A 13,879-nucleotide genomic window follows, 5' to 3' on the forward strand; every position below is an offset into this window, starting at 1 on the left:
GCAAAAGTAAAGAGGCAGACAGACTGAAGAAAGACTAAAGCACCAAAGCTTTCTTCAATGAGTGGGAACCAGATTCAAATCTGGTCCACACATATACTATCCAATTAAATTATCATTATTATTTTTTAAAAGATTTTAATTTTATTTATGAGAAAGATAGGAGGAGAGAGAAAGAACCAGACATCACTCTGGCACATGTGCTGCCGGGAATCAAACTTGGGACCTCATGCTTGAGAGTCCAAAGCCTTATCACTGCGCCACCTCCCAGACCAACCAATTAAATTATTTCGCCAGTCCATAAAGCAATTTCTGATCAATGAAGAAGACAAATGTTAACTAGGATACAATTGGATTAAACATTTAAAAATATTTATTTATTCCCTTTTGTTGTCCTTGTTATTTTATTGTTGTTGTTATTGATGTCGTTGTTATTGGATAGGACAGAGAAATGGAGAGAGGAGGGGAAGACAGACAGGGGGAGAGAAAGACACCTGCAGACCTGCCTCACCGCTTGTGAAGTGACTTCCCTTCAGGTGGGGAGCTGGGGGCTCAAACCAGTATCCTTACACTGGTCCTTGTACTTTGCGCCACCTGCGCTTAACCCGACTCCTTAAACATTAAAAAATAAAATACAGGAGATTGTTTACTAAGTAGGAAAAAAAAGTGATGTTTGGCTAGTCAAAGCACCCCAAGGATAAGGTAAATCTAGGTTAAAAAAAATAAAACACACACACACTGTTAATAAAGCAGGCAGACACTTACAGTACAGAAGCCATTGGAATAATGGTCTTTCACATAGGCCCTTAAAGCACTGTCACAGGATTCTCTCCAAGATTTCAGACCTCCATCTGCTTCTTCTGGATGAGGGTCACTTGCTTCTTTCCGTAAATGATCAAATTTAAAGGAAATTTTGTTTTTTGGATCTAAAAATCTGCTATTGCCCAGGTCACCATGTTCTGTAATTAAGACCTTCCAAAAATAATGAGAAATATGATTAACTCTGTAAAACAGATGGTTCTTGTTACATTTTACAAAATATAAGAAATTCTAAGGAAGATAGCTTTTAAATATATATATATTATATATATATGTATGTATTACTTATTTTTTTTTTTAACTGAGCACTGCTCAGCTCTGGCTTATGGTGATGTGGGAGATTGAATCTGGGACTCGGAGTCTCAGGTATGACAATCTCTTTGCATAAGCATTATGCTATCTTCCCTAAACCAGTTTTTTTTTTAAATATTTATTTACTTATTCCCTTTTGTTGCCCATGTTTTATTGTTGTAGTAGTTATTACTGTTGTTATTGATGTCCTTGTTGTTGGATAGGACAGAGAAATGGAGAGAGGAGGGGAAGACAGAGAGGGAGAGAGAAAGACAGACACCTGCAGACCTGCTTCACCGCCTGTGAATTGACTCCCCTGCTGGTGGGGAGCCAGGGTTCGAACTGGGCTGACTACATTTTTTTAAGCTGGTTACTTCTGGTATATGGGATGTTGACCAATTTAGTTATTTATTATGTAACTGAACACAGATGTCTTCATTTCAGTATTCTATATGACGATGTCAAGTATAAGCAGCATATTTTTGTATATTTCTTTTCCATTAATCAATTATTATTAAGAAAATGGAGATAAGCAAAAATACAGACCAAAACAGGCAAAGAAACAAAATAAATTCTAGTAATCCTAACACAGACAGCATCTTGGTGTGTATCTCCTGATTTATTTTTCTTTGCATATCTATACAGCTTATTTCTTCTTTGATTTTTTTAATATTTATTTTATTTATTTATTCCCTTTTGCTGCCCTTGTTGTTTTATTGTTGTAGTTATTATTGTTGTTGTCGTTGTTGGATAGGACAGAGAGAAATGGAGAGAGGAGGGGAAGACAGAGAGGAGGAGAGAAAGACAGACACCTGCAGACCTGCTTCACCGCCTGTGAAGCGACTGCCCTGCAGGTGGGGAGCCGGGGTTCGAACCGGGATCCTTATGCTGGTCCTTGTGCTTTGTGCCACCTGCGCTTAACCAGCTGCGCTACAGCCCGACTCCCCTTCTTTGATTTTTTAAATAATATTTATTTATTATTGGATAAAGACAGAGAAATTGAGAGAGAAGAGATAGAGAGGGAGAGAGACACCTGCAGCTCTGCTTCACCACTTGTGAAGCTTTCCCCCTATAGGTGGGGATCAGGGGCTTGAACTTGGATCCTTGCACATTGTAATGAGTGCTTATCCAGATGCACCACTACCTGTCCCCTTAGCTTATTTCTTCTGTCTTAAGATATATATATCTCTCTCCTGTGATTTCATGAAATATACCATTCACTGAGGGTGTACCGGGCCATAGCTAAATTAATAGTGTATTCTTCTTATGCTATTCAAAATAACTGTGTGCCTTTCATAGAACCTAAGATGTACTGGTTCTAGGACAGTTTATTCATTCATTTCAATATGTACTTAAAATTAGCATAATTCTACAAATGTAACTTTGTATTTTAGCTTCATAAATATTTAACTTAATGTATCTGAACATTTTCCCAGATTGTTATTTATATTATCTATATTAGTTTTCAATACATAGTATTTTGGTCTATAATATTTTGTGCTGGACTTTCATTTTTTCTCTTATATTTGATATGACAAAGAGAAATAAGAGAGGGGAAGGAGATATAGGAGAGAGAAAGAGACACACCTGCAGCACTGCTTCACTAATTAGTGAAATTTTCCTTCTGAAGGGGGCGACTACAGGCTTGAACCTCAATCTGCTCTCAACTACATAGCCCTGCTGGACATTTTGGTTGCTGCCAATTTTTTTTAACCTTTCTTCAAATAATCTTTTACACATATTTGGTTATTTTTCTAGAGTAAATTTGTGGATTTGTGTGTTTGAAAGGAATTCTGACTATTAAAAGGCATTTGCTATTTAGTGTCATAGCATATTTGAAATGTATAAAAACAAACAGTAATAATAGGGACATTTGTCTTATTCCTATATTTGAACAGGAAAGTCTGTTTTACTATTAATGCATTATCACCTATTATTTCTACCAAGGTGAATTAGAGGTAGCCAAAAACCCTGTGTAAAGCTCAAGTTGTGTGGTTTGGGATATGGTACAGTAGCTAAGGCCCCAAGTTCAATCCCCAGCAGCACATGTACCAGAATGTCTGGTTCTTTCTCTCCTCCTATCTTTCTCATAAATAAATAAATAAAGGAAGCAAGCTCAAGTTTTACTTGGTCTTATTAGTGGCAACATTTTTCGTGTCCAAAAAAACTAAAACTAGTATGTAGGGTAATTACAATTTCCTAGTATGTAGGGTATTTACAAAAGTATGAAAACTGAGACATGAATTTACTTAACATCTTATCTTCAGATATCTGCTTTGATTTATAGGATTTCCATGTGCAGTCTTTCTAACAGGAACAATTATTACCTGTTCTTCATATCCTTCTATCTTCACTGGTGTGAACTGATCCATGTTATACTGGGCAAATGCACTGTTTTTAAAAAGAAAAGAAAAAAAAAAAGAATTATATATAAATAAGCACAAATGATATTTCACTTAAACACTCTACAGATGCTTTTTCACCTTTCCCTCCAGATAACTGGCATTATCATAAGCCAGAGCTGAGCAGTGCTCTGGTGTGTAAATAAAACAAAACAAAATATACAGAATATATTTTAGAGTGGGGGAGATAACGTAATGGTTATTCAATGAGCCTCTCATGCTTAAGGCTTCAAAGTCCCAGGTTCAGTCCCTCCACCACAAGCCAGAGCTGAGCAGTGCTCTGGTATTAAAAATAAAAATAAATAAATAAAAATGGGAGTTGGGTGGTAGCAAAGAGGGTTAAGCGCACATGGCACAAAATGCAAGGACCGGTGTTAAGTTCGAGCTCCCAGCTCCCCACCTGCAAGGGAGTCCCTTCAGAGGCAGTGAAGCAGGTCTGCAGGTGTCTATCTTTCTCTCCCCCTCTGTCTTTCCCTCCTCTCTCCATTTCTCTCTGTCCTATCCAACAACGACATCAATAACTCCAACAATGAAACAACAAAGACAACAAAAGGTAATAAAAAAGGGGGGGGCACAAATTTAAGGGAAGTAAGTAACATTTCGGTAGAATGTTATTTTCTCTAAAAAATAAATAAATAAATAAAGCTAAAACCTACTTAATTACTTTACTTAATTTTTTTTTTTTTTTTTTGGCCTCTGGGGTTATTGTTGGGGCTTGGTGCCTGCACCACGAATCCACTGCTCCTGGAGGCCATTTTTTCACTTTTGTTGCCCTGGTTGTTTTATTGTTGTTGTAGTTATTATTATTGCTGTTACTGATGTCGTTATTGTTGGATAGGACAGAGAGAAATGGAGAGAGGAGACCTGCTTCACTGCCTGTGAAGCGACTCCCCTACAGGTGGGGAGCTGGGGGCTCAAACCAGTATCTTTACGCAGGTCCTTGAGCTTTGCACCACGTGTGCTTAACCTGCTGCACTACCGCCCGACCCCCTATTTTAAAGTATTTTAAACTTAATTTCAGCATATTTGTTTTATCCAATATAAGAATAACGTGTAAATGAATTTAGAGATATACTCACTGTGCTGCCCCTTCCCTGAGGAGATTGTCATTATTAAGTAGCAGCCGGACATCTGAGGAGGGAAAAGCAGTTAAAATGTTAAAATGTTCAGTAAAAAATAAATCTGAGGGTGGTGGTGGATAGCATAATGGTTATGGCAAAGAGACTCTCATGCCTTAGGCTCCAATCCCCCTACATCACCATTAGGGTTAGGGTTGAGATGTTAGGGTTAGGGTTTAGGGTTAGGGTTAAAGCTGAGCAGTGTGCAAGTAAAAATAAATAAATAATAAATCTTAATAAATTTTAACAGATTTCTAAAAGATTTTATTTATTTATTTAATTTCTTCTTTGCCACCAGGGTTATTGTGCTAAGTGCTCCTGGCAACCACCGTTATTATTGTTTTCCCCCATTTTGATAGAGACAGAGAAATAGAGTGAGAGATAAAGATGGGAGAGAGAAAGAGTCACTTGTTGCCTGGTCTACCACTTATGAAGTTTCCCCCCTGCAGGTGGGGGCCAGAGGCTTGAACCAGATCATTGGCATGGAATGTGTGTGCCACTGCCCAACCACCCCTTTTTTTAAAGATTAACTTATTAATGACAGAGGAGAGGAAACCAAAACATCATTTTGGCACATGCAATTCCAGGGATCAAATTAAAGAGATTATGATTTTAAGTCTAATGCTCTAGCTATTAGATAAAATCCAAGCTTAGGAAGATTTCTCTAAATGTTCAGTTGTTAGAAGTTTACACTAGGTTAATGTAGGAAAAAAGGTTACTTAAAGATAGGCAGTTTTTCTTGCTGCCATTGCTCAAAATCCACAAATAAGTCTACACAGAAGAAAGTCTTGATTTCTATTATTTTATTCGATAGTGAATGTTTTATTATTTCCTATTCTTTTTTTCTCTGTATCATCAAATTTACTAATGGAGATTATTTACTATCCTATAAATTGTGGGGCTCTGGGCTAGGCAACAGATGAATATCACATAGTTCCTATTGAGCAGGTAAGTTTCTACTGTAAAAGTAAAATTCCAAAATTAGTGTTTGCTAAACTAAACCAAGATGCACAAAGACTGAAAGTTTACTTAAGAGAAACTTGAAGATCAATTAATTTATAACATTCAAGTGGGATTGTGATGAACTGAGGAGAAAGCACAATAGTTATGAAAAAAAAATTTCATGTTTGAGGCACCAAAGGCCCCAGGTTCAATACCTAGCACCACTATAAGGTAGAGTTGAGCAGTATTCTGATAAGATAATAATAAAATAATAAAGTAGGATCATGGTACTTGCATTCATTCATAGTTCAAGATACCTCAACTATATTTTTCATCTCATAAATTTGTGTTAAGATAGTGAACTGTACAGAAAGTTGCATGTGTATTGGAATTGTGGTTCCAACATGGGCTGTGATTCAAAATTACATGATTAAAAAAGACCAACTGGGGGCTGGATGGTGGCACACCTACCTGGTTAAGCACACACACAACAATACACAAGGAATTGGGTTCAAGCCCCCAGCACCCACCTGCAGGGGGAAAGGTTCAGGAGTGGTGAAGCAGGGCTGCAGGTGTCTGTCTGTCTGTCTCTCTCACCCCCCTCTCAATTTCTGGCTGTTTATCTGATAAATAAATAAAGATAATAAAAAAAATAATAAAAGACCAACTAATTCTTTTTTTAAAGATTTTATTTATTTATTAATGAGAAAGATAGGAGAAGAGAGAGAAAGATCCAGACATCACTCTGGTACATGTGCTGCCGGGGATTTAACTCAGGACCTCATGCTTGAGAGTCCACTGCTTTATCCACTGTGCCATCTCCCGGACCACAAGACCAACTAATTCTATCCTAGATTTAATGAATAACAATATTTTTTTTTAATTGGGGAATTAATGTTTTACATTCACAGTAAATACAATAGTTTGTACATGCATAACATTCCCCAGATTCCTATATAACAGTACAACCCCCACTAGGTCCTCTGTCATCCTTCTTGGAATCTTTTTATAAGGAAGATAAATTTTAACATCACCAGGACCTTGAATGAATATATAATTTCATTGCTGTGGGTCGATCTTTTTAGAAAGAGAGAAACACCACAGCACCAGAGCTTCCCACATGGAAGTGCCTGGTAATGCTGGGTCTCAAATCTGGCTTGCCCACATGGCAAGGGGAGCTGTCTCTCTGGTCCCTTTTGATAGATTAAAAACATTAAGAAGACAGAGAGTATACCATTGGTCACCCATGGGTCCTTGGGCATACAAGTACCCTAACAGGTTGAGATACTTCCCCACCTCTGAATGAAAATCTTGAAGGATGTTAAGTAACATCAGGGAGTTTGTATATATGCATGCACATGAGTGTGTATATATGCACAAACATATATATTCAACTCCAGGGAATGAGCCCAAGGACACTGTGCATGTATGATAAATTCTGAGTAATCTCCTGGACCCAACTATATATATATATATGTATTTCTATTTTATTTTTTTATGTGGGCAGGAGAGGAGAGACACTCTAGCACTACTCCACCATCTACTGAGTCTGCATATGGTTCTAGGGCTTGAACCAACAGTCTGGCACATGGTAAGGCATACATTCTACCAGGTAAGTTATGTCCAGACTCAGGAATCTATGTATATTTGACAAGTTTTCCAGTTCAGCTCAAATGGCACCAGAAAGTATCTTATACACTATGGTACTTTATGAGTGAAAGCACTAAAGAAATGTAAACTACGATTTATAGTGAAAGATCTAACAGGACTGGGGAAAGTGTATACTAGACTTGCATACTTAAAGCCTCAAGGTTCCCAGGCAGTGTTACCATAAGCCAGAAGTGATGGTGTTCTAGTCTCTTTCTCTAATAAAAACAAATAAGTCTTTAATCAAAATAGTTAAAATAATCTAAACTGTTTCTGAATGTATTAGTATTAAACTAAATCTTTTAAAGTAAGATTTACTTATATATGACAAATTCACATAATCAAGAGAAAAGCAAGAGCACCAATGTGGGACATGTACCACAATTCAAAACCAGGACCTACATTATGCAAGTCCTGTACTTTACCAGTTGAGCTGGCCACTACTTTACATCTTTTCTTTCTTACAGACTTTACGTATTAATCAGATAGGAGAGACAACCACATGTGGTATGTGTGCTGCCAGGGATTGAACTAGGGACCTGCTGGGAAATTGTGCCGATGTAGTCACATCTGCCATGTTGTCCCCTCAGGCTACTGCTAGTTCCCACGAGAGTTGGGACATTCTCGGAGTGCCTGTTCAGCCATGTTGTGCCCTCAGGGCATTGTCTATATCCCCACAATATTTGGAGTGCTTTGGTTACTCCTCCCCCCTCACGAGAGTTATTATCCTATCCTGGAGTGCTATGGTTACTCCTCCCCCTTCCCATTCTCGCGAAAGCTACTCCTATAAAAGCCCTTCCGCACCTCTCTCTCTTGCCGGCTTCTTCACTCCAGTGTTCAGACACAGGAAAGGTTACTGCGTGAGGCGGCCATTTTCGCTACCTCCACGTGGCCCAACCTGCCTCTCTAGCACCCAACTCTGAGGTGCCAGCACAAATAAAGATTTGTGTTTCCTCTTCGCTCTGGACCCCCTCTCTCTCATCTCTGCAGCCCGCACACAACAACATCTGGCGCCCGACGTGTCCCGCACTCATGCCCAGCCTGAGGTCCAGAAAAGCCACCCAGACACAGGTAAATGGCATCCGCCCGCCTCTGTGGCGCTGCGTTTCCCTCCACCATGGGATTTTTTCCGTTTTATGAGGAGGTGTCCTAGACATTCTATCCTTCTCTCCTGGGACAGGCTTTCGATCTCAGAGACACTTTAATTTTCGCTACACCATGGGTTCTCATGGCTATATTTACTATTTTCAGGATATGTACAAGGCCTCCTGCCAAAAGGTTAAGTGACCTTGAGGCTGAGATACGGGAGTTAAAGGGTATTTGCTTAAGACTTAAACACCCTAAGCAATCTGCAGTCAGCCCCAAAACCACTGCCTCCGGAGACACGTGTTGGGTTTCTCCTGCGGCAGCTTCCGCTTCCATGACCCCTACCCCCACTGCCCCCACAGACACGTGTTCAGCCGCTCCTCTGACTCCTCCTCCCGCTGCCCCCACAGACACAGGTTCGGTTTCTCTTGCTGCAGCTACCGTTTCTTTGACTCCTCCCCCTGCTAATAACTCATCACTAAGAGACCCTGTGGCTTCCTCTTCTTCGACTCCTGCCCCTGCTGACACCTCATCATTAAGAGACTTTGTGGCTGAGATACGAGAGTTAAAGGATATTTTTTCAGCATTTAGGGACTTTAAACCATTTGCAGTCCACCCCGAGAGCTCTGTCCCCGTAGATACATGTTCAGTTTCCCCTGCCACTACAGCAGTTTCCACGGCACCTTCCACTTCCATAGATCTCTCCCCAGTGTCATCGAACAAAATCCACACCTTCCCGGTAAATGTGGCTCCAACTAGACAAAATCCTCAGGTGTGGCACCCATACTCCTCTAAAGAACTCAGAGAACTCCGCCAAGTGGTCAGGGAAGACGGAATTCATGCTCCATGGACTAAGTCCATTTTAAGGAGTTTTTACCAGCACCTTAACACCCCCCAGGACTGGAAAGACCTGGTTTGTGTTGCACTCCCAGACCCCCTCTACCTACAGTGGACAGCATAGTTCCGTGATGAATGCTCTAGACAATCTCAGGAAAACAGTAACAAATAGATAGCATGGAATTTTGATGGATTGTTTGGAGCAGGAGAGTTTGAATCTGGAACTCAGCAGGTAGAAGCCAAGTTTCCAACCGGTTATTTTGAACAGGTATGCATCTGCGCAACACAAGCTTCGGAAAGATTAACCCCAACCACAGTAGAGGCCTCAGTCCCTATTAACTCTCTTCGCCCAAACACTGATGAAACCTTAGCAAATTTCATCTAAAGGGTGAGGCAAACCTTAGAAAGGTTTATAATCCTGAAGTCCTCTCTTTCCTCCTGCGTTCTATTGTCTGGGATGGTATGATACCACAATTCCGTCAGGCATGCCTTAGTCTTAAAGACCTACACCCAGATAATTGGATTTTAGCAACACAGGAACTTACATCAGGCAATTATGGGGCACCTGCTACGACACAGGTTTATGCAGTTACCCCACGTAATCAAAACGGCCCGCTTTCAGTGCGGTCACCAAGGACATTGGCGTAACCAATGTCCAGATAAGCTGCGACCACGCCTCCAGTTAGAACTACCATGCCTTCAGTCAGGGCAACCCCGCCTCCAATCAGGACAACCCCGCCTTCAGTCAGGGAGCCAGAAGCCACGTACCGTCTGTCCAAGATGTCATAAAGGGTTTCACTGGAAGAGAGATTGTTGGTCCAAATTTCATAAAGATGACACACCCCTGAATGGTACAAATTCGGGGCCTGAGATTTTTGTGGACCACCCGTTTTAGAACGCGGTCACCCTACTATGACAGTAAAGATTGACAATATTCCTTTTAAATTTTTGATTGACACGGGGGCAGAAAAGACGATTTTAAGGAAAGCAGAGGTTCCACAAAATTGTGAACTCCTCCCGGGACCTCGTATACATGGCATTGGAGGGGTGACCCAATCCTTTCTCACACGAGATTCGCTCATGTGGGAAGATCCGGAAGGTTCTACTAGACACTTCCACCCATTGGTAGCTTATATTAGCACCAACCTATTGGGCAGGGATCTTCTGGAATGTATTGATGTTAGGATATCCACAGATGCCTCTGCAGAGCGTAACACCCGCTCCCTCGAGACCAGATCTAATCAGCACCCCCAATACTAAATGCCACTGTTTGTAGCCAAACACCCCACTTAAGCTGGCTTTGTAATGAGCCTGTCTGGGTGGAACAGGGGCCTTTACCTAGGGATAAACTAGAAATTTTAAAAGAGCTCATCCGAGAGCAGTTGTCCTTGGGACACATTCGTCATTCTCGAAGCCCATGGAATACTTCTGTCTTTGTGATTAAAAAGTGCTCGGGTAAATGGCGCCTCCTCCAAAATCTCTGTGCGGTTAATAAAACCATGCAGGTCTGGGGCTCCCCCCAAAGGGGTTTGCCTCTTGCTTCTGCAATTCCCACGGGAATTCCAATCATAGCTATTGATATACAAGATTGTTTTTTTTCTATTCCCTTGCATCCACAAGATTGTAAACGTTTTGCCTTCTCTGTTCCTTCTATTAATAATGCCAGCCCTGCTGACAGATTTGAATGGGTGGTGATGCCCCAGGGCATGGCCAATAGTTCTACAATTTGTCAAGAGGCTGTTAAATCTTCCCTTTTTCCATATATCCATAAGGGCCTTAATGTTTTTCAGTACATGGATGATGTATTAATATGGGGAAAATCACATACAGATCTCTATGCCTTACTTGATTTTCTCATTCCTGCATTAAAGAAAAGCGGCCTTAATGTGGCTCCTGAGAAGATACAGCTAATTCCTCCAATATCTTTTTTAGGTTCAGAGATTTCTTTAACGCAAATTCGTCCCTTAAAACCTAAGGTCACCTTTCCTTCTAACCTTCTCTTGCTTCTTTACAAAGTTTTCTTGGAAATTTAAATTGGCTTAGGCTGTATCTTTATCTGCCTACAAGCTGCCTCCAACCACTGTCTAACCTGTTAAAAGGAAACAAACAGCCCTCCTCAAAACGTAGGTTAACTCCCGAGGCCTCCTCAGCACTGGAAAGGGTTAACCAGGCCCTCCAGGACATGCACCTTGTTCGATTCTCCCCCTCCTCTCTGGTAAACCTTCTAATCTTCAACTACCCCCACAGTAGTAGGGGCATTGTGGCAAGACCATGGGGTTCTTGAGTGGCTTCACATGCCAGTCGGAGGAGGTCCAAGACTCCTCACTGAGATAGACGCATTAGCATTCATGGTTTGCCAAGGGAGAAATAGGTCTGTGCAGGTCTTAGGGAAAGAACCGGATTTAATTATTCTGCCCTTTTCTCTCACAGATACAGAGTGGCTCATATGCCATCATTCCCGCTTTGCCATAAGCTTCATGGGGTTTCCAGGACAAATAGATAACCATTTTCCTTCTAATAAATTGATAGCTTCTTTACCTCTTTTGCCTCTACTAGCACCTAAACTTTTCTCTCGAGATCCCATTCCTTCAGCTCCTACAGTCTTCACTGATGGTGGAAAAAAGGGAGCTGCTGCCCTCATATATTACCCTGACAAACAACCCCCTAAACCTCTCTTTACTGAGCTTCCTGAGAATTCCCCTCAGTACAAAGAACTTTATGCTGTTTTCCTTGCATTAAAAGCTGTACCAGAATCCTTCAACCTTTTTTCTGACAGTGTGTATACTGTTAACTTACTTCCATGGCTTGCTCGTTCTTATGTGATAATTGATGACAACCCACTTTCCCCTCTCTTGATTCAAATCGCCTCTATGCTCTCTTCTTGAACCCAACCACTATATATTCAGCACCTTCATTCCCACAGCCCTCTTCCTGGTTCCCTGTCCGAAGGGAATGCTGCAGCTGACCGTCTTGCCTCCACAGGAGCTCTCCTAGTCTCTGTCTCTGATCCTGCTGATTTCCATTCCCTAACCCATGTTAATCTTAAAGGCCTTCGAGCTCGATTTCCTGATGTTCCTTTACCATAGTTAAAACATATCCTAGCTACATGCTCTTCCTGTGCAAGTCTCATAAAAACACCTGCTATTAAGACTCTTGGTGTTAACCCCCGAGGCTTAAAAGCTAATGCTATTTGGCAAATTGATGTCACCCACATACCAAACTTTGGCAAACAAAAATATGTGTTTGTCTCAATTGATACCTTTTCTAAATTTATGTGGGCAACATCTCAGACAGGAGAAAGCTCTAAAAAGCTTATAAGCCATATGCTCTCCTGTTTTGCTGTGATGGGCTTACCTATTCAACTGAAAACTGACAACTGGTATGTGTTTACCAGCAACCAATTTAAAGATTTTTGTCCCCTCTGGAACATTACTCATACCACAGGCATTACCTATAATCCACAGGGACAAGGCATTGTTGAGAGGGCCTATCAAACCCTTAAGGTTCAATTAAATAAAGATAAAGGAGGAATGTACCCCCCTAATATCCAGCTAGCAAAAGCCTTAACTACGTTAAATCTCTTTAATATTTACAATAACTCGGACTTACCTGCTATTATTCTTCACTGGCAAACACCATCTACTCTCCCATCTATTAAGGTCAAATGGAAAGACCCACTCAATAAAATATGGAAAGAGCCTGACCCTCTATTGACCATGGGAAGAGGTTTTGCATGCATTTTCCCTCATAATTACTCTAAACCTGTCTGGGTTCCTGCCTGCCAGGTCCGACAATACCCTCATGATGGCACTGTTATCCCTGAAGAACAAGAAATACAAGAGGACTAGCCGCAGGATACACCCCAGGATCCATAATATGACATGGCAGAACCTACAAAAGTTGGCTCACAGAGCCCTCTCTCCTACACCTTCCCTGAATGTCTTATGTTATGACTGGCCAGTTGTGTTTTGTGAGTGAGTGTGTTGAATGACCAAAAATTTTTGTATGACCCATCTGCTCAGAGTACTCTAAATGTTAAAACCGTTGTCACTAACATGTGTTAACTCTCTAAGTAACCTGAGTCTGTTTATAGTCCAAAGTCAATTATAGTAAACTTCTAACTTGTTACAAGTTTTATTTTTTTTCCACAAGTAAGTGATTACAGCTATCAAGCCTTCATATGAGGAATCATCTGTTCATATGGTACGGTATTAAACTGTAAGAAGTTCCTCCATATCCAACCTATGTGAATTAACAACATTCACATATTCTTGTACACTTAACTGGTGTATCTTGTCTTGCCACCATAGGCCTGCCTTTGTCAACCAACAATTTAAAGATGTTTCCCTTTATAACATCACCCATGCCACGGACATCCTTTACTACCCCCAAAGACAAATGGCTGTTCCCCTGGACATCACATCCACTGACTGCTTCCCTTAGACTTAAGATATGATCCCACCTCTTCATACGAATGGATACATTCCCCCTTCCTTACCTGTCTACCCTTAGTTGTGGGACCCTAGCTTGTTTTACTTCTTCTGCTCACAATAGGTCCTATAATTTTTTTCAACATTTTAATTTATTTATTAATGAGAATGAGAGGAGGAAAGAGAAAGAACCAGATATCTTTCTGGTACATGTGCTGCCAGGGATCGAACTTGGGACCTCACGCTTGAGAGTCTAACGCCTTATACACTGCGACACCTCCTAGACCATGGTCCTATAATTCTTAACAAG

General features: G+C 40.8%; 1 protein-coding gene across 3 annotated transcripts in view; it reads right to left on the bottom strand.

Annotated features, from left to right (window-relative positions):
• CAPZA1 (capping actin protein of muscle Z-line subunit alpha 1) overlaps positions 1-13,879 on the bottom strand; it is a 50,739-nt gene that overhangs the window by 15,906 nt on the left and 20,954 nt on the right. For 2 of the 3 annotated variants that reach the window (XM_060201878.1, XM_060201877.1), the window contains exons 3-5: positions 4,589-4,640; positions 3,435-3,498; positions 763-969 (exon numbers count right to left, since the gene is read on the bottom strand). In XM_060201878.1, the coding sequence (XP_060057861.1) occupies positions 763-969; positions 3,435-3,498; positions 4,589-4,640 (323 nt within the window). The remainder of the gene's footprint in view (positions 1-762; positions 970-3,434; positions 3,499-4,588; positions 4,641-13,879) is intronic. The other variant, XM_060201879.1, reaches the window with a different exon arrangement.

Source organism: Erinaceus europaeus, chromosome 11 (assembly GCF_950295315.1).
Source record: "Erinaceus europaeus chromosome 11, mEriEur2.1, whole genome shotgun sequence".
Classification (NCBI taxonomy): Eukaryota; Metazoa; Chordata; class Mammalia; order Eulipotyphla; family Erinaceidae; genus Erinaceus; species Erinaceus europaeus.